Genomic DNA, 27,079 nt, shown 5'->3' with positions numbered 1-27,079 from the left:
CACCACTTAAACTGGTGCATAAAACTGTCCAAGAGCCGTAAAACAACTACTCTTTCTTCCTGTTTAGAACTGTCGCCTTGTAGCACTAGGGTCCTGGGTTCAAATCTAAGCAAGGACAACATCTGCATGGGGTTTATATGTTCTCCCTGTGTTTGTAAGGGTTTAATCAAACTTATACAAACTCCATACAGATGTTGTCCTGAGTCAGATTTGAACCCAGGGTTGCAGGACTGCAATGCAACAGTGCTAACCACTAAGCCACATTTATAAAAGAAGATCTTCTCCTTCTTCACCTGCCTCTCCAGCAGCAGTGGTTAGCACTGTTGCCTTGCAGCACTGGGGTCCTAGTTTCAAATTTGACTGAGGACAACATCTATATGACTTTGAAGAAACCCATACAAACACAGGAAGAACATATAAACTCTATGCAGATGGTCAGATTTGAACCTTGGACCCGAGTGCTACAAGGCAACAGTGCTAGCGACAGAGCCCCATTTATAGAAGAAGGAGATTAATTTTATTGCGCTTGGCCGAGATGAAAAGTCCGAGGTTTCGGTTCATGCCATACTTTACTTTTCTGTGAAATTCAACATAAAACAGGGTTCATTTTTTTAGTTAGGGTAAGAAAAACCTTTGGCTCCTGCCATCTCCAGCATATCACGGCCTCTAGAGAAACACTCCAACCACAGAACCCCAGATGGTAACAATAACCCCTTTAAATGGAATCTGTCACCATCTTTTTGCAGCCCTCACCATATGGTAGTGTCTGATTGCAGTAATATGGCTGCTATTTGTATCTGTGCAGTACCTTTGGAGAAACTTGTATTTTATTAGTAGCAACTAGAGAGGAGCGAGTATACTCGCTATGGCACATTACTCGAGCGAGTAGTGCCTTAGCCGATTATCTCCCCGCTCGTCTCTAAAGATTCGGGGGCCGGCGCGGGTGACAGGGGAGTTGCAGTGGGGAGCGGCGGGGGAGAGAGATCTCCCCTCCGTTCCTCCCCACTCTCCCCCGCCGCTCCCCATCGGCCCCCGAATCTTTAGAGACGAGCGGGGAGATAATCGGCCAAGGCACTACTCGCTCGAGTAATGTGCCTTAGCGAGTATACTCGCTCATCTCTAGTAGCAACTATACAAAGTTTAATGCCACAGAGACTAGTGGATCACCTATAATGTGAGTTAATGATTCAGTGGAGACGCCCTGCAGCTCTTTCATTTACACTGTATCTAATGACATATTGTGAACAGCAGCGACACATTTTAATGTGTATCAAGTGCAAATGCGACACGTGAAAGAAAATGACTTCATCAATTAAATCCCATATAATGATTAGCGACTTACAGGAATGCAGAATTAAAAGTGTTGATGAAGTAATTATACAGAGCACCGAATGCAAATGTAGTTCTTTATCAAGAATAATTATGTGGCAAAAATAATTAAACAGGAGAGAAATCTCCTCTTAACCCCTCGAGGACGCGGCTATTATTTGATTTTATGTTTACTTCTACCCAAGCTCAAAAAAATTCAAACTTTTTAAATTACGTATTAACAAAGTTATCGGGTGGCTCGTTTTGTGTGGGACACGTTATATTTTTGATGGTACTATTTAATGTACCGTATAATGTATTGAAAAACTTTTTCAAATTTCTATAGTGGAGCGAAACGGAAAAATAAATACAATTGTGCCATCTAAAAAGATATATTTTTATCACAATTTTTTTTATCTTTCTGTCAATTGTGCTGTGTGGAGGCTTGTTCGTGTTACAGGACAGCCAGTGGATTCTATTGCTGCTATTTTGGGGCATATATGAATTTTTAACCACTTTTTATTACATTTTTGTTCTTGAAGATAGGGAGACCCAAAAAAAAAAAAAAAAAAACATCACACATTTTTTTACAGCGCAATATTAATAGAATAAGACTTTTGTGGGCACAGTGATACCAAATATGTCTTTTTTTGTTTAGGTTTTTATTATAAATGTGAAAAAATACTTTTTTTAAAGCCTTAACATTTTTTTGTAATAAATAATTAGAAAAACTATATTGTACTAATTTTTACCTTTTTATTCCCATAAGGGTACTTGAACTTGCGATTGTTTGATTGCTTATAAAAATATATTGCAATACTTCAGTCTTGCAGTATATTGTCTTTCAGCAGGCAGAAATATATGACAGCCCTTCACAACACCACAGGCAGCCATCACTCATAAACAGCCATCTCATTGTAGGAGTGGGGGGTCGTTTGGGACATTTAAATGATCAACAGGTGCCAAAGGAGTTATCTCTGATGCTGTATATGTAAGGAGAATGTCGCTAAAGGTTGATAAGGAAATAGCAAAAATGTTAAATTTGGAATTAATTGAAAATATTTCATACCTGTTTTACACTTACAGAAAAACCACACATGTACACACTAGTTTATACTTTACAAGTAGCTATACAGATGTGTCCTTACTTTTCATCTTGGCTCAACATATCCTGAGATGACTGGCTAGGGAAACCAACTTTAAAAACTAAAAAATGATTTTTTGATACTCTGTCAGGAGATCTCTATACTATATGGGTCTATTATGGTCACCCAGTGGGTGTGTTGTGAATTGCAGCCTGTTGTGGTTTTGATAACATGTTGCAATATTGGTTTGAGGTTGTTTTGAGAGATTAGAGATGAGCAAACTTTTCAAAAGTTAGTGTGGACAGTTTGCCAAATTTTGTCAAAAAGTTTGGTTCGGTCTGAATTAGTTTGAACAGAACTAGAAGTTCAGAAAACTCCTAAAACTAGTCTTGAACACTGTCTAAGAGTGCAGTAGTGGTTCCTTAATGGATGTAGCACAGTAGTTAACACTAATGCTTTGCAGTGCTGAGTTTTACAATTCCATGCAGATGTTGTCTTTGATTAGATCTGGACCGAGGACTCCACACTGCAAGGCAACAGTGGTAGCCACTGAGCTACATTCATTGAAGGACCACCACCACGCTCATAGACAGTGTTAAATACTAGTTTTACAGTTTTTTTAAATGAACTTCAGTTCAGTCCAAAATGAACCACCTGAGTTCCGAATACTCACCGCATCAAAATTTTTAATAAAATGCAAGCTGAATCCTGGTCTATATGATTCACTCAACTCTACGAGAGATAATAAAATCCTTAAAGACGTTTTCTGAGACTAAGATATTGATGACCTATCCTGTATTAGTGTAACATGTCACCACCGGAAGTGTGGCCGTGGCTGGGCTCAGCTCAAGGTAACGCCCTGGTCATGCTCACAGCTCTCGATTGGCTGTGGCTCTTGCACACATCAATTAATAGAGACATACTGTGTCGGGGAAAACTTTTGTCTGGGGGTAGCTTTTATCCTGATGCCAGAGACACCGGGAGGGCAGCGGCAGCACATGGCTCATCCAACGGGCATGGCGGATGAAGAGCGCAGCCAGCACATGCATAGGAAGAGCTGGAACAGACTCCCCATCTTCCGTTCAGTAATCCCAGGAGGTGCAGTAGAGGATGTGGATGATTCTGCTTCTACCCCTGCTGTCCAATCCCCGATGCGCAGTCCAATCCATTTATTGATGTGTGCGCTACCCAATAGGAAACTGTGGGTGTTACCTGTGCATTACCAGTCAGTAAGCCTGGCCAACCCATGCCTCTACCCATACATCCGGTGGAGACATACTGCACTAATACCGATCTGTCCTTTATCAGATTGGTGGGGATTTGATGCTTAGGACCCCCACTGAACACGACGGTGACAACACTCGGGTAAGCGCCACGAATATTTCACTGCATACCAGGTAGAGTGCTGTATAATATATAGTGGTTATGCCTGATATAAAAGCTCAATCCTATTCACTTGAACAGGACTGCCACCCTAGCCCGATCCTACACCTTCATCGATCAGAAAGTTATCCCCTATCTTGTTGGTAGGAGATAACTTTCAAACATGGTCCAACCACTTTAAGAAACCTGCCATAAAAATAAAGAACAGCAAGCACTGGGGGATTGATCCTGAAACATCGTGTACTTGTTTATTCAGCTCATGATGGAATAAGGACATACAAATTGAATTCCTGACTGTAATATCTGTTTCTTGGCAGCGAACACCTTACTTTGTCCAAGAGAAATGTCACAATATTTGCTCTCGTTCAGATGAAGCGATATAATGATATTTCCAGATGTTCAAATTAGGCTGTCGTGTTTCTTGTGAACAAAACATCGATTATCTAAGCCTGTGTCTGACAGGCCACGGTCACTGGAACCGAGAGCTATTCTCATCAAGAATGTAATAGCGGGTTCTTCTAGCCACAGGAATACAGAAAACTATTGTAATCTTCTAAAATACGACTCTTAGTACAGCAGACGAAACTCTCATGAATTTCTAAGTGCCGCCGTGTTCAGAGATGCTTTCCATAAGATACTGTATAAAGAGCATCTTATATCGTTCCAAGTGTCTGCCGGCAATACGCTGATCGCGTAGGAGGGAATTTACGTAGACTCCTGCTTTGTACACCAGTCGGCCCTTTTACATGGGTAAATAATCTGCCTGTGCTAATGACCACTGACTGACAATGAGCATATCAGTCATCGATTGTTACCTCTGTGTACACGGGCAAATATCTGCTTCATGGGGATGACTGATCGTTAACACAATTATCCGTCCCACTATAGCGGTCATTGATCCCCTGTACGTTTCCCGATTTAGACGGTGAGAGGTGCAGTGAAAAATTGAGAATTTTTATGCCCACCTAAATGACCCGATCAGCCAATGAATGAGCGCTTGTTCGTTCGTCAGCTGATCGTTCACCCCGTTACATGGCCCCACTGTTGGACGAAACGAGAGTTCATAGGAATGTTGGGGCCAATTATCGGCCCATGTAAAAGGACCTTTATTAATCCAAAGTCCATTGGAGTGAAAAGTAGTGAAATAGATGAGAGCTGTAATTTTCACCAGTTTTTAGAGTAAATCATAGTATATTTGTCGGGCCACGCCTGATCCAGCCCCAATTCCGTTAAAGTCTATTAATTTTTTTTTAAATGTAGCAAAGATGCTAGAGAGAATGCAGAAATTATCACTTGCACAAAAATATGCAACTTTTTTATGAAACTCTAGCATATGGCCCTACATTAAGTTTCTACTGTTGGAACCCTCAGAAATAAGCTCTTATTTCTGGAGAAGTTTGTAAGCAAGTGTTCAAATCCTTGCCAGCGCCATCACCAATGGACCTGAACCATTAAATATTGCCTATTAAAATTAAGGGGTTTGTCTCAGCAGAGACAATAACCCCAGCAACAATATTTCAGGGTCGCACTAGCCCCATCCTCAGGTAAGGAACTTGCCCGTTGTGTGTATCAGTTCATGTTTGGTGTCAGATTATTACATGGTGGCCATTTAGATAAATTGTCATCTATGTAATATGTGAACAGCTTGAGACCCCCAGAGTAATACAGAAATGGGTTGAGTCCACCAGAATAATACATGGACAGATTGAGACCATCAGAGTAATACATGGATGGCTTAAGTACATCAGAGTAATACAAAGAATTGCTTGAGTCTGCCAGAGTAAGACATAGATGGCTTGAGTCTGTCAGGGTAATACATAAAGACTTCAGTTCCCCAGAGTAATACTTGGGCAGTTTGAATCTATTAGAGTAATATTTAGAGAGCTTGAGTGCCCCAGCGTAACACATAGATGACTTGAATCTACCAGCACACTACATGGATGGCTCAAGTCCACCAGAGTAATACATGGATGGCTCAAGTCCACCAGAGTAATACATGGATGGCTCAAGTCTACCAAAGTAATTCATGGATGGCTTAAGTCCGCCAGAGTAATACCTGGAAGACTTGAGTTCCCCAGAGTAATTCAAGGAAGGCTCGAGACCACCAGAATAATACATGGATGGCTGAAGTCCATCAGTGCAATACATGGAAGACTTGAGTCCACCAGAATATTGCATGGATTGCTTGAGTCTTCCAGAGTAATGCATGGAAGAATTGAGTCTCCTGGAGTAATCCATGGATAACTTAAGTCCGCCAGAGTAATACATGGATGGCTTGTAGCCCCCAGAGTAATAGATGGATAGGTTTAGCCCACCAGAGGGGAAAACCAAGCTTTTTTTCCTATCAGAAAACATTAAGTTCCGGGAACAGTCACAATTTTGACCATTGCTTGAACAAATGTTCCCTTGGAGCCCTAATCTGTCTCCTTCTTTGGACTGTATGACATCTGGCTGGTACTTTATGTAATTTATATATTCTAGTGAGAGGAAGAATGTGCTATTAGAACATCTTTCAGATTGCAGTCACTATATTAAGGCAGAATTCATACCTCCAAATTCCGATTTGGTAGTTACCGATCGCTTCCAATTTGATCAAATTCAATGTGACTAATGAGAACTTACGATAAACCCTGGAGGAGGATCTCATCCATTGCTTGTATTTATTCATTTAATTACCATGCACAGATTAATGCAAAAACATCAAGTTCTTTGAATAAGCCGAATATTATCAATTACACTATGGGACCTCCAAGATAAAAATACTTAACTGCAACGCCGAAAAAAAAACATCTCCCCTCTTTACTGAAGGGCTCTTATGCCAATTTGCATGACGATTAAATAGCTTTTTAATTGCCATTAAATTATGCTGGCTAAACTGTGATTTCATGCAAATATTAAGCTGTAATGACATCCAGTGAATCATTTAGGAAGATTTAGAACTTGGAACAAAGAGGGACAATTAATTCTAATCCTCCGATTTAACAATATAACGTGTCGCCGGGCTGTTTATGAATATGGCCTGATTGCTTTCTTATCATTTATGAATTATGCACAGATGAAGATCCGCACAGAAGAAGCCTGCTTCTCCTAACCCGTATGTAGACGCTTTCCTACAAAGCCTCCTGTGATTTCTCCTGAACTACCTTCTTTGTAGCATTAGATCATACAGAGCCTCATCAATCATCTAATATCCATACTGTAGTTAATTAGATAACAGGTTTCTCGATGTGACTTTGAAGCTTCCACGTAAGGCGCTGTCATTTCTCAGATTCACATTTATCGTTCTTTTATCAGCCAGGCTAAAGAAATAGAAGACGTCTAATAATAATACATGAGCTCCAGTCGAAAAATGTGCAAAGTTACAAAGTATGCAAATGTTTTCGGAACGACGTTGAGCTCAAAGTATTAGAAATGTACATAATCTCAGGATTTTGCTCAGAAGAATAAATCATAGCACATTTTAAGAACACATCTACCTAAAAAAAAAACAACATCTGTGCAGAGAAGTTCTTCAGTCGTCTTCTGTCAAATTATTGAAAAAGTATAGTCATCCGATTCTCAGTTATCTGCAGCAGCTGAAGATGGCCTGCTGGATCATTTTTTGTTACAGGTATCTTCAGATAAACCCCTTGGAGGAAGTGTTAGAGGGGTGCAGCTCTGCTGCGTCAGTCGGCACCTCTTTAGTAAGAGGGGTGCAGCTCTGTTTCGCTAGTCAGTGCCTCTTTAGTAAGAGGGGTGCAGCTCTGTTTCGCAAGTCGGTGATTCTATAGTAAGAGGGGTGCAGCTCTGTTTCGCCAGTCGGTGCCTCTTTAGTAAGAGGGGTGCAGCTCTGTTTCGCAAGTTGGTGATTCTATAGTAAGCGGGGTGCAGCTCTGTTTCGCCAGTCGGTGCCTCTTTAGTAAGAGGGGTGCAGCTCTGTTTCGCCATTCGGTGCCTCTTTAGTAAGAGGTGGTGCAGCTCTGTTTCGCAAGTCGGTGATTCTATAGTAAGAGGGGTGCAGCTCTGTTTCGCCAGTCGGGGATTCTATAGTAAGAGGAGTACAGTTCTGCTGCGCCAGTCAGTGCCTCTTTAGTAAGAGGGGTGAAACTCTGTTTCACCAGTCGGTGCCTTTTTAGTAAGAGGGGTGCAGCTCTGCTGCGCCAGTGGGTACCTCTTTAGTAAGAGGGGTGCAGCTCTGCTATGCCAGTCGGTGCCTCTTAAGTAAGAGGGGTGCAGCTCTGCTGAGCCAGTTGTTGCCTCTTTAGTAAGAGAAGTGCAGCTCTGCTGCGCCAGTTGGTGTCTCTTTTTTTGCTCATATGGTAGACTATACCATATGGTATTTGGGTTGTTGCCTCTTTTTCAGAGTGTGATGAGGAGCGGTGTTATGAAGCCTGGTTAACCCATAAAATATTGCAAGAGTAGGAGGTGTTGATATATTAGGGGAGATTGTTGGCTAAGAACACTATGATTCCGGCAGTAAGTCCTTCAGATGCCAGAGGAAAACTGGTGAAAGACCTGGATGCTATGTTTATGCCAAGAGAGAATCACAGGGAGAATAAGCTGCCTTGCCATCCTTCAGTCATTCTGAGAAAACATTGGGGTCACATGGAAGAAGTTGGGCAATGTGGTTACCAGGTCCGTACACCTCTGCTACCAATTAATGTTGATTTAAATTGAAGCAACAGAACCTGGAGTAACATGGTCCCAACCTGTTTGTCCAATTACATCGCCACTACATGCCCCATATATTGAGGGAGCCTGGGTTTGGAGATTTCCCTAAAAGCAGGCCTTGCTGTCCCAGTGTCCTGAGACATGTTGTCCTCACTACCACTTCCGGATGGCCCATACTCTGCACCCCCAAAAGAAGCAAGAAATGCCAACAATGGACATTCAAGACATATAGAGAACCCACCATAGAAACATAGAAAAGTGACGGCAGCAAAAAGTCCATCTAGTCTGCCCTTATGTTATTTATCTCTTAGGATAGATCTATGGTTATCTCAGGCAGCTTGAATTCCTTTATTGTTGATTTTCCAACCACGTCTGCTGGAAGTTTGTTCCAAGCATCTACTACTCTTCCAGTAATATATTTCCTGGCATTGCTTCTGATATCTTCACACATTCAATTATGACATTTCCTATGGTTTCTTGGATAGACCATCTGCTCTGGTCATACTCATAAAGGATTTTGATACTAGATAAGTTGGTACATTTATGATTAAGTAAGCTGATTGAGTTCCAGCAGTCGGACCCCAGCAATTCTTCATTTACCACCTATGCTGTGATAAATAAGAGCATGAATGAACTTTACTAACATTTTGAAGTGAATGAGTTTGAAGGGTTGGCTCGAGTCTGAACCAGTCTAAGAACTGGGGCTGCACTGAGTGTTCTGACTAATCAGTGTCACGTCTATACAATTCTGTCAAGGTTATAAACAAAGAACAGACCGTAATAACATGAAAGCACATGAGGAAAAAAGGGCACGAGATGTACTGGACAAGTATCTAAGAAAAAGATAGGAGCAGAAGTAGAGACGAGACCTGTCCCTGGTGCAGCCCTAAATGGACTAGCAAGGGAAGTTGACCACCCACTCCAAAAAGGGTGACTCCACAGCAGGAGACTAATAAGATTCCCCTAAAGGCCTTGGATATAATAATGGAAATAGTTAACTCAGGAGGAAACAAACCAAAAACCAAGTCCAAAGTCAGAGACCAAAACAGAGAATAGTCAGCACCAAGGGATGATTCAAGAGTCAGAGTGTAATGGCCCAGTGGGTCCTACAGAACACTCACAGCACACTTGTCCTGTCACACCTGTCTAGAAGGTGCTGTCTGTAGGAGAGACCCTGTTTCTCCCCTTCTCTCGACTAAGCCTGGAGCTTAGCCTGATATCAGCTGCAGTCCCATTGGCCGATAGTCAGATTGAATTTCACTGGTGCAGAGTCCAAGGGCAGGAAAGCCACAACACGAGTCCCTATGCGAGAGTGGGAGAGTCCAAAAAGTGCGGGAACTGGGAGAGGTTATATAAGCAAGAGGCAGTGAGCAGTTAGGGGAGAGAGTAATCAGAGGAGCTAGAGATAGGAGCAGTTAATTTGTGTCGGAGAGGAAGAAGTACCCCTACGAAAGCAAGCCAGCAGTGCAAGATGTCTTCTTCCAAGGTAGGGCGTAGTGTAAACCCGTTCCCTTGGCACCCCACAGGAGGAGGAGGAGAGAAGAACCTTTTTTGAGGTCAGCCTTCTACATATAGTGAGTCATAGCTACCTGGTGAATTTAAAGCCAGGATTAGCCTTCCAGCCACTTGTCCCTCTGCTTTATATACACTTTACTAAAATCTAAATCAACCCTTCATCTAAAGCAGCTGGTGGGGAAATTTTCTTATAAATAAATCCACAGGAAAAGGAAAAGAGAGAGTGTTGAAGTCAGGTCTTAATCAAATCAATATCACTGTATTTCTCATCGTGTCCAATTGCCCGCTTAGTGCTGCATCTTCGTGTACCTGTTGCAAATACTTTTACGGAGAACTGTGAATTCAATTTGTATTTCAAATATCAAAGTTAGTAAATCTGTACACTCCCAGATTTCTAAACTATTGCTGGACTCGACTCTGTTATTTCTTTGGCATACCACCCCGAGGGTCCAGTTGGAATTTTGGCGTCACCATGACAAAACTAGGCCTCCGGCCATATGTGCTACAGTGAGTTCTTTAGGGCTGTTACAAGAGTCCACTGTCCAAGTCCAAAAGTCATGCACCAAAAACCTATACCACAGAATCAACTTAGAACTACCTGACCCAATAGACACACCATTAGTTTGATTGAGAGAATTGACAAATCAGCCAGTCTATCAGTAAAACCAAAGTAGGGAGATGCTTATCTCATGGTGTCCAGTACCAAATGACAGTGTGCCTACACTGGCCGATTGCACATGGTTGGGTGCTGACGTCTTGACACCGGTGGATGCCGTGCTGAGACCTTGCAAGCACCGATGGATGCCGATGCAGATCACGCTGTAACAACCAGATGCAGTACAGAATGTCAGATGATGTAACTGACCAATTAGCTACTTAAAAAGAGGGCTGAGCAACGATGGATCTGCTCATGATTACTGATCAGCAGCCGTTTTGTTACAATAGAGTCATTCCATGTCGAGTGGTCTAATGCTGCCCAACTTCATATCTCAGATTTTGTTCAAAATTTGTGCATCACACGCCCATGGTATCAAAAGAAATTTCCCAAAGTTTTAGGGAACCTTGGGACATTTCTTGTGATACCATGGGTGTGTAATACACAGATTTTGAACAAAATCAGAGATATGAAGGTGGGAAGAATTAGACCACTTGACACGGAATGACTCAATACACAGATAAAGATCAGCTGGCTTGTAGGTTACCGGGAGAGAATCAGTAACATAGAGCAGAACAGATTTATCATATGATCCTAGAATGATTGCTCCATAGAATAAAGGGACATTTCGGGAACACCTGCTCTTTAAAGGCTATGTCCACCTCTATAATTATTTCCATTGTGCCCATGCATCTTAAGGGTATTGACTGGTATTCAGCTGTGGTTCCTCAGCTGATTAGAACCTGCAATGCTGCTCCTCTCACCTCATACTGAGTCCTCACTGCAGCATGCATTGTTTGCCATCTCTATTACCATTGATTTTGGTCTGCCTAGGGTCTGTAAACACAAAATGATACAAAATCCAGACCAAAACCTTCTGGAAGGTTGCTTTAATTTTTATTTCACATCCATTAGAGAAAAAAAAAAAATGGTTGTAAAGGTAGAAACAGCGATAAAGACTAAACTATTGATGAACTACCTTCAGGATTAGGCATCGAGGTCATCGATAGTTGATCGGCGGAGGTCCACCACTTAGGATCCCTCTCGAGTTGCTGATTGGAGAGCTTATGGTGCTCAGTTGAGCGCTGCAGCCTCTTCTCAAGCCTGTGATGTCACATTTTTTTGGTCACATGGCCTAAGAGCAGCTCAGTCTTATTCAATATACCATGTATATTGTATGGACTGAAGTGACAATGTTGCTCACCAGAGTGCCACTGTCACTTCAATCAGCTGATCAGAGGGGATCCCTAATAACAGACCCCAGCTACAGTGTAGGTCATCAATAGTTTGGTCCCAGAAAACCCGTTTAAGGCATCCCTCCAGTCCCAGAACAAAATTTTGTCCAGGGACCAGAGGAGAGAGGTATAATACATGTCATTCATCCTATGTCCCTCAGATCCATTACTTTCCAGTCCCGTTTTTCGTTTTACAAGATAGCCAATGCAATCATGCAACTACCAAATGCAAACTGCATCGGTAGTCTGAGGATCTTCAAACTGCACTCTGATTGGACAGTGCTGGCCAATCAGAGAGAAGGTGGAGTGCATTGGTAGTCTAATGGACAGTTTTCATTGGGTAATCAAAAACTTGCGGTGACCATTTCTGAAAATTAGAAACGAGATCTGGAAACCTGAAGAACTGAGGGACAACGCTGTATAGGATACATAACAATGACTTACTTGTGCATGCCATGGCTGGTGGGTCTTTCTCTGCCCTGAAGTATCCTTTTTCACACTGGCAGACTGTTGTGGCCTCTACATACGTGAAGCTATGCGGAGGACATTTGGAACACTTGATGTTTCCGGCAAACGCCTTGTAGAATCCGGGTCGACACGCTGCAAGAAAACAGAAGAGAAACCCGTCAGTGATTTCCTTTTGCTTTCCCCATTGAATTCATCTGTCATTCAAGTGAGGAAGCGAGGATTCCTGCGCAGTCACCGTACAAGCTCCCTCTGACCGCAGGCAAGTCACTTCATCTCCCCACATCTCGCACTGCACAATTAGACCGTAAATCCTCGCAGGCAGAACTTCATTATGTCGGTTTTCCTAGACTGACAGTAATTAATTATTAAAATGATCATTTTGATCTCAGGCCAGACAAAACTAAATCCAGGATTGTATTTACTTAGTCCTATCATGTACACTTCTTCATGACGTACAGGACAAGTAATTAAGCTTTATCACTCTGTACGGAGCCACTGGAGTGTGTGACTGCTCGTATGATAATGGAATCACGGTGAAGCCTAATGCCCAAGTAACCAAAAATACCAATATAACAAAAATAACCCAATGGGGCACATACAGTAATTAGTCATTCAGAGTTGGACTGGCATTCACTGGGCCCACCACAGACAAATTATCTGAGGGTCCTACCTCCATTGATCTAGGGAAGTGGGGAGTTCTCCTTCAATGGATGTCTTCAGACATAGGCTGGACAGACATCTGTCTGGGATGATTTAGTGAATCCTGCACTGAGCAGGGAGTTGGACCCAATGACCCTTGAGGTCCCTTCCAACTCCACCATCCTATGATTCTTTGTGCATGTCATGTCCATTGCATCAGGAGTGGACATAGAGTACAGAGTGCAAAGAATACGCCATATATATATATTTGTATTGAGAGGAAGGGGTAGCAGCAGATGAGGAGAGTGTGCAGAGACAAGTAAGAGCAGTCATCATGGTGGCCTGAGCTGTATCACTTTGAGCTGGTATCCATTACTTGGTGACTGTGTTATTATAGGTATACTAAAATTCAGCTACTCTTTCTAAGCCTGCAGTGTTGTTTTATAGTATGTATAAGTGTCTCTACAATATAATAGCCCCCTTTCCTCTTGGTGCTCCAGAAAGTAATAGTGCCCATTTTGTGGCCCAAAACAGTAATAGTACTCCCCATATAGGCCTAAATAGTAATAGAGGTCCCCTCTGTGACTTTGCTTAGTAGTAGTGCCCCCTTCATTTCTTCACTTAGTAATAGTGCCTCCTCTGTGGCCCTACTTAGTGACAGTGCCTCTGTTTTGGCCCCCACTTAGTAATAGTGCCACCTCTACATCCCCAAACAGTAATTGTGCCCCGACTGTAGCCCTACTTACTGATAGTGCCCCATTGTGGCTTCCACTCAGTGATAGTGCCCCCGTTGTGACCTAAACTTAACGATAATGACAATGCCTCATCTGTGACCTCAGGTCAACCATAGTGCCCCCATCTGTGACTCCCATTTGGTTATCTATCACTCTATATGTTCCGATCTGCCACCTCTTTCACTCAGAGCTCTGTTCGGAGTCTAACTTCAAGGTGTTTATTGTGCAACACCACAGCATTTCAGAATAACAAATGTATGGGTGCAATGGGCATACCAGTCCCGGGGCTCATGCTGTTCGGGGTTCGGGCAGCATGAACCCAGTGACGGGTTCCCTTTAAATATCAAAAACTTCATTTCAATAGATTGACTGCCTTTTGTATAAATTGCATACGGACCAAAAAATGAGTGTATCTACTCCCAGCCTACCTGTCAGAAAATGCACAACGCTGCAATCCGAGGAGTGCTATGAAAATCACAGTCTTGACAAGAAAAGTACTTGTCACTTTGTTTTACAGAGCATCTAAAAGATTCCATTATTTTACAGTTCTTGATGATGCAAAAAACTTACTATAAAGCTTTACTGCGTCCTAATGATGATATACTATATGGACTCTATATGCATTATAAGATACACTGAACGACCCCTTTATTAGAGCCCCGGGGCCCTTTCATGATTGAGGCTTTCCTCTATGGAAATTGGACAGTAGATAGTAGTATCTTATTTCTGTCGGCCAAAGCAGATCCAATGAACTCCTACATGGGGGTCTCTCATAAAGTGGTCATGCAGTGTACATTTAACTGCAGGGCTACATTTACCTTAGGCATGGTAAGCCTGTGTCTAGTGGTGACCATGGGGAAAGAGCATCTGCTGAATGGATCATTTATATGTGAATTATGTGCAATCGCATGTTAATTAGATGCTCACCATGCAGAAGCCAACTTTGTGCCATAGCTGCAAAACTTTTGTAAGGAGGTTTTAGCCCTTTAACCCTTTCCAATCCAATTTGTATCCTGGTTTTCCTAGGGGGCCTACTCTTTTTTTGCCATTATGCAATGGTGCTATCTGCTGGCTAAAGCCAGTACTGCATGAGGTGACACATTGGCTAGGCTCCGACAGCAGAGAGGCTGGCAATATACAGTAAAAAGACCCCGACGGGCGTCTTTCAACATCGGAGCTGTACAGCCTTAAATCATAATGTCTTTAGACATCAGACAGTGGATTAGAAAGGGTTAATGTGCCTGTCTGTACATGGGCTGACTTGAGTATGTTGGATGACTTTCAGAGAGAGAGGTCACATTATTTTATTCACTGTGATTTTGTGGCTGTGGACTGAGGATTGCACCCATACAGGCAACAGAGGACAGGGCTAGGTCCCATCCACCTTCCAGAAACTTCAGAAATATTCTCAGTCTCCTGCTATATAAAAGGATGGGGCTGCATCACAGCAACTGAGGAGAGCTGTAGCCCAGATAGGAGAGAGCAGCGGCAGTGAGAGCCCGCCACATCAGAGACTTTTAAAGTGGCGGAGGCCTACTCCAATGCAGTGCAGCAGGCAGCTTCCCCATGCTAGGGATCTGCTAGTAGAGACCAGACCAGCGGGCCCTGATGATCTGCTGGGAGAGAGACGACTAAAGGGTCCTGAAGACCTGGGGGGTGAAGATAGAGAAGTAGCACACAGATAAAAAGGCAACCAAGCTACTAGGGCGAAGGACCCTATATAATGTGGAAGGAAAGGAGTCTCTTCCATCACAACTGCCTGACACAGTGGAGGTAATGCCAAATAAGTCAATGCTGAACAGAAGGAGCCAGGAAGATTTGCAAGCGGACTCCTTCCCCTGGGACGTTTTTATGTAAAAGTCCTGGCCAGGCTGGGAGGTCATGGACTCATTGAGTAACACTAGTATAGTTGTTGTTTGGCACCATAGTTTAATGTGAGGCCTTATGTGGTAGTTCCTATGTCTTTGCAATGAAATGGGTTTATGTCGTAATATAGTAGTGTTTAAAAAAAATAGCAATCCAACATCATTAACCTGATAAATCACTGTTTTTGTAGAAGTGATATTTCTACATAGCAACTAATTTACTTGTAAGCGCAGTAGGTAATAGAAAAAAAATCAGCCAACAATTAGGATGTGAATGTCGCTCATTCAGAGGAATTAAATCATTCATTGAAAGAGGAGTTTTCAAAATAACAGCAGTGAGGAGATAAATTGGTGAAGTCATTAATTCTGTGGAATAAAAGGGGTTAATGTAAGACCTTATTTAAGGTAGGAGGGTGGCAAATGCTGCACATGTTAGTTATAGTGTACTTCCTTCTGAAGTACTGGTGAAAATGGTCATTCCAGACATGTTGTGATGAAGGACGGACTTTAATTAAAAAGTTGATTAGAGAGAGAAAAACAGAGAGAAGTGCAGCAAATTCTAGGCTACTCAGGTAAAGGGATCTCCTTGCCTCGAAGTGGTAACCCAAACCTGAAAGATGCAGAAGGAAGACAAGAATGAAGAATAGCCTAAATGGCAAAGACTCAGCCACTGATCACCCCCAGAAGGATCAAAGAAGATCTGAACTTCCCAGTGGGCCCTGCTACTCAGAAGACGGTTAAGTGAAGCCAAGTTACCAGCAAGAACTCCCCCAAAAGTCGACAAAAACACATGTCCTGAATAGGTTAAAATTAGCAAAGCAAGACATTGACTGGCCCAAAGAGAAATGGTGCAACATTTTGTGGATTGACAAAAGCCAAAATTGTTCTTCTTGGGTCTAGTGGCCGCAGACAGGATGTCAGACAACCTCCGAGCACTGAAGTGAAGCCACAGGACACGGTGAAGATAGTAAAGCATGGTGGGGCAAAAATCATGACATAGGGATGCTTCTGGTACCACGGAGCCTATTTATCACATAGGAGGGATCATCGATCAGTTTGAATGTTTCAAAATACTTTAGGAGATCATGTTGCCCGATGCCGAAGAGGAAATACCCTTTAAATGGCTGTTTCAACATGACAATGACCCAAAACACACCAGTAAGAGAAAAACATCTTGGTGACAAACAAGACTGAGGCCACAGAGTGGTTGGCCCAATCCCCTGACCTCAACTCCAACTTGTGGTGACATCTAAAGTGTGATTTATGAGGAAAATCCAAACAATGCAGAACTGTGGAACATAGTCCAATCTTCCTGGACTGGAATAGCTGCTCAGAGGGGTCAGAAGTTGGGAGACTCCAAGCAACGCAGATGCCAAGCAGTTCTCAGAAACAATGATGATGTTACTAAATATTAGTTCAGCAATTCAAAGTAAAGTGAAATCTTAAACATTTTCCAGTTTATACATTTTGAGTTTTCATAGAAAAATGCTGCATTGCTATTTTTTTGGAACAGCCAAAAATTCCCTTTTCTTTACTTTCTGTAATGGATTCACACCGACTGAATCAATGTTTTGGAATCGCCCGTGTGGTATCTCTCCGGGGTATTTACATTTATGGAAATAAAAGTTATTGTAATGATTTTGCATCTTATTTGCTTTTCCAAACTTTTTGAACACTACTGTATAGGTGATGTTATGTAAGGTATCACATGTGAGTCGGCACCTCCAGGTGGAGGTTCCGTCGTTGATGTGGCTACAATTACCATAAGAAAAGGCGCTACATGCAGTGCTTCTTCTTCCGTCCAAAAGCCAGACAGCTGGGAGGAAAGGGGGTGGATTCCATTGTAGTCAATAGGATCCATCTGGTGCTGCTTGGTTCCATCCAGAGACAGAATTGTTCAACTGTAGGGATTACCTTTCCTGATCCTCAAACGGAGCAGAAAAGTGGTAATCCCTAGTGCAGATGTGAAAGAGCCCTTACCTGTTTGCAGGGGCGTAACTAAAGGTTCAGGGGCCCTGATGCAAAAGGTGAGCTGCCCCCCCCCCTCTATCTGTATCTGTACCCGTACCCATACCTAAACCATGCTGCACAGAGACATAACTTGAAGCTTCTGGGCCCCAATGCAAAACCTGTAACAGGGCCCCCAATTATAATGCTTTATTCATAGTACTGGGCTCCCTATATGAAGAAAAGAGGCCTTATGGGCCCCTTAAGGCTCCTGGGCCCGGGTGCAACCGCATCCCCTGCACCCCTCTATAGTTATGCCCCTGCCTGTTTGCTATGATGCCATGTAAGGGGGCAATAAGGCACCTGGTTGGGAGGAGGACTGATGTGATGCGGTAATTGAGCTGCCATTATTGTTTGACGACTTCTATGACGTGGTAGCATTCTGTGTGAAAGGACGTAGCTCCTACGGGGCATGAGAGGTTGGAACCCATGCAAGACTACACGCATGTAACACTTATGTGTAAAATCCATGTTAATTGTCAGGTGCCTTGCCACTGCCAGGCGATGAATGCACTGATACATTACGCCAGCTAGTGAGAACTCAGAACGCATAATGAGTAATCCGGTACCGTCACTTTAAGAAAGTTTATGCTGAGTTATTACAAATTGTATAAGTCCATGAACCCTAATATGGAGCTAAATAATGTTTTTATTGTTTTTCAGTAAAGTTACTTTTGAGAAAACCCTACCTGCTTCCACCTTATAGCTTTAGCACTAATTACAGTAACAACTGCAATCACATTAATACAATCTCCATTTACAAATAAGATTATCTCAGAGCAACAATTATCGTCTGCCGTGGAGCCTCGGGAAGCCGCTCTTAACAACCCACCAAGTGTACATCATACGTTAATGCAGCTCTGAGATCCAACATCGATTCCGCTAGGAAATCCTAGTAGTATAAAAGGAATAAAAAGCAGCTCTCACATTAATATCATCTACTCCAAGACAATCATGAATCCCCCCTCAGGATTACATGGCTTTAAGGATAATCCCTGAATGTGCTACACTTTCCGCTGTATTATTTCAGATGATACAAATTGCATCTTACAAGCAAAGGGCGGCTTCTACAGAGAGCGGTCCTCCCGAAATCCCCGCACTTCACCATTAGTCTCCTCGTTTAGCGCCCAATCAATAGCAGTCCTGAAAATGGCTTCTACTCCCAATAATTCTTCCGTTCCTCCCCAGCACTAATGTTAATTTAATTACCTGTATATTACAACCTGCAGCTTAATTAGCCGTACATTATAATGTCCATAATATTGTATTCTGACTGCAGAAAGATGAGGATATGAAGATCAGATTTCCATCCCACATCCATGTTATATGGAATATACAGAATGTACCTAAAAGAGGTTTTGTGGTCTGGAAAACGCATTTTTACGTTAACCAACTCGTTATTCTGAGTTGGCCGAAGGAGGAGTACCTTGTTTGGGAGCTTTATCTAGATGCTAGGAGAGAGAATGCCTATATAAAAGGGCTGAGCAGTGACTTGCTCCCCTTTTACTGGCTTGGACAGTAGCGCTAAACCCCAACGCCTCCGGGGAGGGAGACAAGGAGGAAAGCTCCAGGCTCAGGCAGTGCCAGATGAACGAGAGCTGTGAGCAGTTGCAGTGCCGGAAGCATATTTGGTATTTCAGCCGCACTTCAGTAGCGGTGAGCGAATCCAGCGACCTGATTGGCTGTTGGGTACACCCCTCCTTTGGAGATGTGCACGAGTGGCTGGCCCGCTAAATAAGCAGCAGCAGGGCCGTAGGAGGGTCGGCAACTAAGCCAAACCCTAAAACCTAAACCCAAACCCTAAACCTAAACCTAACCCTAAACCCTAACCCTAAACCCAAACCCTAAACCCAAACCCTAAACCTAACCCTAAACCTAACCCTAAACCCAAACCCTAAACCTAAACCTAACCCTAACCCTAAACCCTAACCCTAAACCTAACCCTAACCCTAAAGCTAACCCTAACCCTAAACCCTAAACCCAAACCTAACCCTAAACCTAACCCCCCGCTGGTCTTGTGAAGTAGCACTCGTGCACATCTCCAAAGGGGGGTGTGTACCCAACAACCAATCAGGTCGCTGGAATAGCTTACCGCTACTGAAGTGCGCCTCCTGCCCATTCCGGCACCAAATATGCGTGCCGGAATGGGTAGGCCTTGCACCCCTATGGTGCCACCGCCCAGACATGGTCCTTGAGATACTAGGAAAACTAGACCAGCTAAGAGGATCACTGATGGTCAACAGCATGGAGCCAGAGAGAAAGCAGTGATGCTGTCGCCATAAACTAGAGGGGCAGCAAACGTTTTCGAGGGTGATGCTTCCTGGCAGCGGCAGCCGGAGTCAGTTGAGGTTGTACCTCCCCCCGACAAGTTGTAAGTGGGGCTCCAGATGTATAAAGGGAAAACTTGCTGATTGGTGGGGGTATCACCGCTGAAACCCAACGATCTCAAGAATATGAGTCCTGTGTGCCCCGTCCTTCTTACTGCAGAATTACACCCCCGCAATGAGGAGGAGACTGAATAGAGCGCTGATCACACAAGTATGCTCATACTCCACTTACTTTCAATGGGACTGTGGTCTGAGTGGCAGGAGAAGTATTACTATCTATCCCATTGAATGGAGCGCAGGTTGAGCATGCATTCTGATGTCACCGTAGGAGTAGAAGAGATCCCCTTAGTGATGGGCAGAGGGGGACGTGGAACATCCACACCAAAATCTGCATCAAAACAGGGTCAAAAAACGCATCCCAATCCACACCATTGCTTCTACTGCGGATTTTACCCTGTCAATTGAAGGTGTGAAGTCTGCCGCGGATCCGCAGCAAAGTCCGAACCAATTTTGCAGATTTTGATGTGGTTTTTGCTGCAGATATTGGTGCTCCATTTCCGCTACATGTGAATCCGCTCTAGGCCAGTTTCAGACTATGTATTTCAGCTCCATGTTTTATCTGTGTTTTACGAACCGTAATACGGAGCCAATGTAAATCTAACATATCTGTTCACTCGGAGGTATTTTTCATGGTCTTTTTTTTTTTCATTGCACCATGACCTACTTTGGCGTATTTGCCTCCGTATTGCTATTCTTTGGGCAAATGTTGATCACTATTTGCCCAGTAGAAAGTAAAATATGCGGAGGCAAACGCTGATGAAAATACTGATGACGTACGGTTGTAATGTCATCTGAAAAATGTCCATAATACGCATCCGTATTACGGAAGTGTTTCCATACGCTCCTCAAGCGTATTTGTGCGAGAAAAAAAGTGCGCAATACGCAGAGAATGGAACGAATTGATATCAATGAGTTCCTTCTGAAAATAGGACCGGCTCTATTATCCTGCGCACCAAGAGCCCCATAGAAGTCTATTGGAGGTGTGCAAAAAGGTACAAAAAACGCAAGCGGATGCGTGAAACACTGCGCAAAATGGCAGGGAGAAGAACATCTCTTGACCTCATTAGGCTAAATGAATGGTCTTTTAAATCAGGGTGGGGGGTGTTTTGCTCCCATATGAACAGGCCCTGCAAGTGCAAAAAGTACAGTACTATGTGTAAGCATGCCGCAAATGAAAGTCGTTTACTGTTAAAAATAGTGGCGCTGTAGCGTGCACAATTGCACATATGATCGTCTGAAACCGCCCTTAAACGGATTCTTCAACTGCAGAAATTTCTGCTATGATGCACTGATAGAAATGCTAAATTCAGTGATAACTGGAATCATTGCTGCAAGTAAAGGTGATGAAAATAGCAAGAGTTGGACAAAAATATGGCAACACCCTAAGAAAAGCATTGGATTTTAATTATTAGCACTGAGCTGCCCTTTTGACCCCTGCTTGGCTGAGAGCTTTCCCACCAAATTTGTGTTTACTTCACCTCTTTCCCTGCTCTGGGTGATTTTGGGAGCCAGCTGGTAACAGCAGCTGAGTGGCTCCAATCCCTGACCAATGGAGCCTTGTTGCTCGGGCAGATGATCACTTCTACCCAGCAGCATCTGTGTCATATTACCTCCACCTAAAATCGGTCTCTACATGTCCTATTGAAAGATGATTTATAATCACCTGTAACTTAAGGCATGCATTTCGTACGGTGTTTCCATATTTTTGTCCCCCCATGTATATGAGGAAATTGCACTAAACTAAATGCTAGCGGAATATGAGCGAGCACGTTCACCGATACCCCGAGTCACCCGTCTTAGATTCGTAGGACTGTTGCCAAAGATAGAGATGCAAAGCATACGGAGCCCACCACCCATACTGCAGGTAGGAAGAAGCGCAAAACATGAAGTCTGCGCATAAAATAAATATATGAAACCAATCACATAAAAAATAAATGAATCAGATTAAAGTCAGACTAAGAGAAATATTGAAGCCGCTGCGGCTGCCGTAAACTGATGGCACATGACAAATTGCAAATCACAGTGAAGTATGTCTGAAATCCTTCATAAGAAATCATGGCAAATCCGGAAATCCATAGGATTATGGCAGAAAATATTCACCTGACATGTAGTACGTAAATAGCCGAGCGTCAGGCCCGAGAATTGTGGGCTGCTGCTGCAATAAAAATGGAAATATTCTGCAAAGTGAGAGGCGATATGTCTTTATAACGAGAGAGGATGAGGTCAGAGAGGCATCAGAGAGAGGCATTAATGGAGGCGCAATTACTGTGTAATAGGAGAGGCACGAAACGGCAAGAAGGCGGCACTTACTAGGCATGGAGGGATGAAATGTAATTAACACATTGTTGGCATTTAAAATATATAGAGGGTAAATCCTTAAAGGGCTTCTAGTGCTGTGAATAGTCCAGGGGTAATGCACACAGTGATGTCACAGTACAGGGGTAATATAGTACACAGTGATGTCACAATACAGGGGTAATGCAACAGTGATGTCACAGACTGGGGGAATGTACACAGCGATGTCACAATACATGGGTAATGCAACTGTGATGTCACAGAACTGGGGTAATGTATACAGCGATGTCACTATACAGGGGTAAGGCACACAGTGATGTCACAGAACTGGGGTAATATAGTACACAGCGATGTCACAGAAGCGGGGTAATGTACACAGTGATGTCACAGAACTGGGGTAATGTACACAGCGATGTCACAATACAGGGGAAATGCAACTGTGATGTCAGAGAACTGGGGTAATGTACACAGCGATGTCACAATACAGGGCTAATGTACACAGCGATGACACAGTACAGGGGTAATGCAACAGTGATGTCACAGAACTGGGGTAATGTACACAGCGATGTCATAATACAGGGGTAATGCAACAGTGATGTCACAGAACTGGGGTAATGTACACAGCGATGTCACAATACAGGGATAATGTATACAGTGATGACGCAGTACAGGGGTAATGCAACAGTGATGTCACAGAACTGGGGTAATATAGTACATAGTGATGTCACGGTACTGGTATTATGCACATAGTGATGTTTCAGAATGCAGCTAATGTACTCATTGATGTCACAGTACTTTGAAAATGCACATAGTGATGTCACAGTACAGGCATAGTACACAGTTATGTGACAGTACAGATATTACTCACACAGTGATGTCACAGTACAGGAATAAGGCAGCAGTGATGTCATAGTACCGATATTACGCACACAGTGATATCACAGTACAGGGATAACGCAACAGTGATGTCACAGAACATAGGTAATGCACACATTAATATACAGAGATAATGCACACAGTGATGTTACATTGCGGAAATAATGTAGAGTGCGTTATGTTACTCTACTAACACACACAGTGATGTCACAGTCCAGGGAAAATACACAGTGATGTCACAGTCCAGGGAAAATACACACAGTGATGTCACAGTCCTGGGAAAATGCACACAGTGATGTCACAGAGCAACAATAATGTACCCAATTACATCCCGGTTCAATAATAATGCTCACAGTGATGTCACAGTGGAGGAATATTGCACATATTGATGTCATAGTACAGGGATAATAGACAATGTACACAGTGATGTCACAGTACAGGGATAACGCAACAGTGATGTCACAGAACATAGATAATGTACACATTAATGTACAGAGATAATGCACACAGTGATGTTACGGTGTGGAGATAATGTAGAGCGAGTGATGTTACTGTACTAACACACACACCCAATTACATCCCGGTTCAATAATAATGCTCACAGTGATGTCACAGTGGAGGAATATTGCACATAGTGATGTCATAGTACAGGGATAATAGACAATGTACACAGTGATGTCACAGTACAGGGATAATGCAACAGTGATGTCACAGAACATAGATAATGTACACATTAATGTACAGAGATAATGCACACATTGATGTTACGGTGTGGAGATAATGTAGAGCGAGTGATGTTACTGTACTAACACACACAGTGATGTCACAGTCCAGGGAAAATACACACAGTGATGTCACAGAACAACAATAATGTACCCAATTACAGCCCAGTTCAATAACAATGCTCACAGTGATGTCACAGTGGAGGAATATTGCACATAGTGATGTCATAGTACAGGGATAATAAACAATGTACACAGTGATGTCACAGTCCAGTGATAATGCATATGGCATAGTTAGAGTTTGAAAACCATGCAAAAATGATGTCAAAGTAGTACGATAACCCATGTAGTGATGTCATAGTATACAAATAATACACACATTGTCCCAGTACAGGAATAATGTATGGAAGCAAGGAACAAGGTGGCTATCGCTTGCCCACTATCATTCTGGTCCCAGGTTTGGGACTTGCAATGAATTGGGCTGATCTCAATCACCATCATCGCTTACATTTCGCTTACCTACAAACCATGAGGACTAAGTATGCAGGTTATTTGTGTTTGAGACAGCGAAACAATTACAGTATTTAGGACTGCGGAAAATGTATTTATTAGGTATAATATTATATTTATTGGACCTGTCAGTGGTCGTCCATGGGGATATTGTGCGCAATTTCTAGAAAAAAAGCAGATATTCCTAATAGCATGGATCGGTCACTGCCGGAGCAGAGCGCCTCATAGACACTCCCTGTTAGACATATCACCCATTCAGTCCCCGGCTGCAATAAAGGCATCAGTATAAAGTCTACCATGTCCCTTTAAGAAATGGAAAACATAAATCTTTCAATGTCGGGGTAGATGTGGAGTAGATTCACATTTCATCCGCCGCTGAGGGGTTTTCCTGTCAGACAGAACCTGATCTTACATCTGCATTGTGATGTGGAATAAATCCTTCCATTTCAGGCGGCACAGTAGGTGCCCACAGCTCCGCCGGTAGCTGGCAGCAGTGATGGGCAGACAGCTCCACTAATGTTACCAAAATTATAGGGTGTGAAGTTCCAAATAAAACACCTTCGTATTCCACATTTAGAATCTGTTAAAACAGTCAAGAAGTCACTCTAAATGTGTCCAACTTTATTTTTACTTCTCCAGATCCTGGAGGCAAAAGGGGAGGAGAAGAAAAAGTAGTTTGGTTTTAGGTATCAAGAGAACAAATGAGAAATAAATTCATAGTAACTTGTGTCGATTTTTCTTTTTTTTTTTTTTTTCTACAGACTTTTGCAACATTTTTTGCAACAGTGAAACAGTAAAGTCAGGGGCATAAGTAAAGGCTCAGGGGCCCTGATGCAAAAGGTTAGCTGGGGCCCCCCCTCTATCTGTATCTGTACCCGTACCCATACCTAAACCATGCTGCACAGAGACATAACTTGAAGCTTCTGGGCCCCAATGCAAAACCTGTAATGGGGCCCCCAACTATAATGCTTTATTCATAGTACTGGGCTCCCCATATGGAGAAGAGAGGCCTTATGGGCCCCCTAAGGCTCCTGGGCCCGGGTGCAACCGCATCCCCTGCATCATCTATAGTTACGCCCCTGAGTAACGTTGTAACCGTCAAGGTCCGAAGGCAATGATAGACCGTTTCCTAGCTGAGCTCTTTGCTATACACTATGCTGCCAAAGGCATTTGGACATCCCTATCAGTAGAATGGATCGTGTTTTAGGGCTTGAACAGATGAGCGCGATACATCACGATTATGCTTGTAAGTAATTCCTGCACACATGACATGAAGAATAGTACCCATTGATTTCGATGGGTCATCCTCACTTTTTTTTTGCACCCGTTTTCTTCTTGGGCACAAAAAAATAGGACCTGCCCTATCTTGTGCGTGTTTGTGCACCAGAGAGCCCCATAAGATCTATGGGAGGTTTGCAAACACGCATATTTGCTCATGCGGGTATGTGCAAAATGCAACACATACCGGCGATCACCGACACCTCATTGGGCAAATTAGCCTTCTAAATCAAGGCGGTGTAAACGAGCGGTGCCTGTGCAAATACGCTCCATATTTGCGCAGGCATGAGCGCTAAATGCACTTGTTCACTGCGCAACAAAATTGCACAGGAGCGAGCCTACATTACATGCTCCTCTGTCAAAGCCCTTATTAGCATGTAATGTGTCATAAACCATGCTACATAAGATACAGACTCTTGGTGGTGCCAGACGTAGTTTGTGATGGCAACTGAATGCTATTGGACTGCACTATAGGTATACGCTATATTGACAGAAGTATTGGGTTATACATAGAACGTGATGAAATCGGATTTTATGCACATTTTTTAATACAGTGTTGAGCCATGAGCCAGGGATTAGGAAAGCTTCAGGTAGTGATGCAGAGGATGATGGGTGTGTTGGGCGTGGACGGTTACAGCATTCTAGTTCGACCCATAGATGCTCGATGGGATTGAGATCCGGACTTTGGGCTGGCCAATGAAGTTTGCAGATGTTCTGCTCCTCAAACCAAGCCTCAACACTGCGTGCTGTATGACATGGCGCTCGGTCATGTTCGTAGAGACATGAAGCTGTACTAAAGTATTGCCAGAGGGTGGGTAATGCCACATTGTCCAGAATGTCTCTGCTCTCATGGGCGTTGAGGATGAACTTCTCTATAACCAATGGCCCTAGTACTTCCCAGCAGAAATACCCTGACACCATAAGAGAACCTCCTCCAAACTTCACTGTTGGGATGATACAGTCGTGTAGAAACCGCTTTTCAGGCAACCACCACACCCAAGTGCCGCCATCCGATCGGAATATGGTGTACTGTGAATCAGCTGTTCACAACACTTGCTTCCACTCATTTATGGTCCAAGAATGACGCTCCAATGATGATCACAGGCATCTCTGTGCATTCAATGGTGGCTTTTGTGCCACCGCTCTTCCATGGTAACCCTTCGCATGCAATTACCTACGAATAATTCTGGTACTAACAGATGTTCCAGTTGCCTGTGAGACCTCCAGGCGAGTGTTTCAGTTGATGTTGTGCGCGATACCTTCACAGCTCATACAAAGCTTCGTTGTTCGCTGTCAGTTTATGTTGTCTCTTTGAGGTCTCCGCACACACCAGATGGTTTCCATTCCTGAATAACATGGCCAACAGTGAACTTTGGAAGGTCCAAAAATACTGCAATGTCCTGTACAGATTTGTTGCTCAGGTGACATCCCAGCACCAATCCCCGTTGGAAGTCTGTCAACTCTACA

General features: G+C 43.2%; 1 protein-coding gene across 1 annotated transcript in view; it reads right to left on the bottom strand.

Annotated features, from left to right (window-relative positions):
• EPHA6 (EPH receptor A6) overlaps window positions 1-27,079 on the bottom strand; it is an 822,408-nt gene that overhangs the window by 373,974 nt on the left and 421,355 nt on the right. Inside the window, exon 4 of the mRNA XM_066599154.1 lies at window positions 12,276-12,431. Coding sequence (XP_066455251.1) covers window positions 12,276-12,431 — 156 coding nt within the window. The remainder of the gene's footprint in view (window positions 1-12,275; window positions 12,432-27,079) is intronic.

Source organism: Eleutherodactylus coqui, chromosome 4 (assembly GCF_035609145.1).
Source record: "Eleutherodactylus coqui strain aEleCoq1 chromosome 4, aEleCoq1.hap1, whole genome shotgun sequence".
Taxonomy (NCBI): Eukaryota; Metazoa; Chordata; class Amphibia; order Anura; family Eleutherodactylidae; genus Eleutherodactylus; species Eleutherodactylus coqui.
This window is presented reverse-complemented; position numbering and strand designations above follow the sequence as displayed.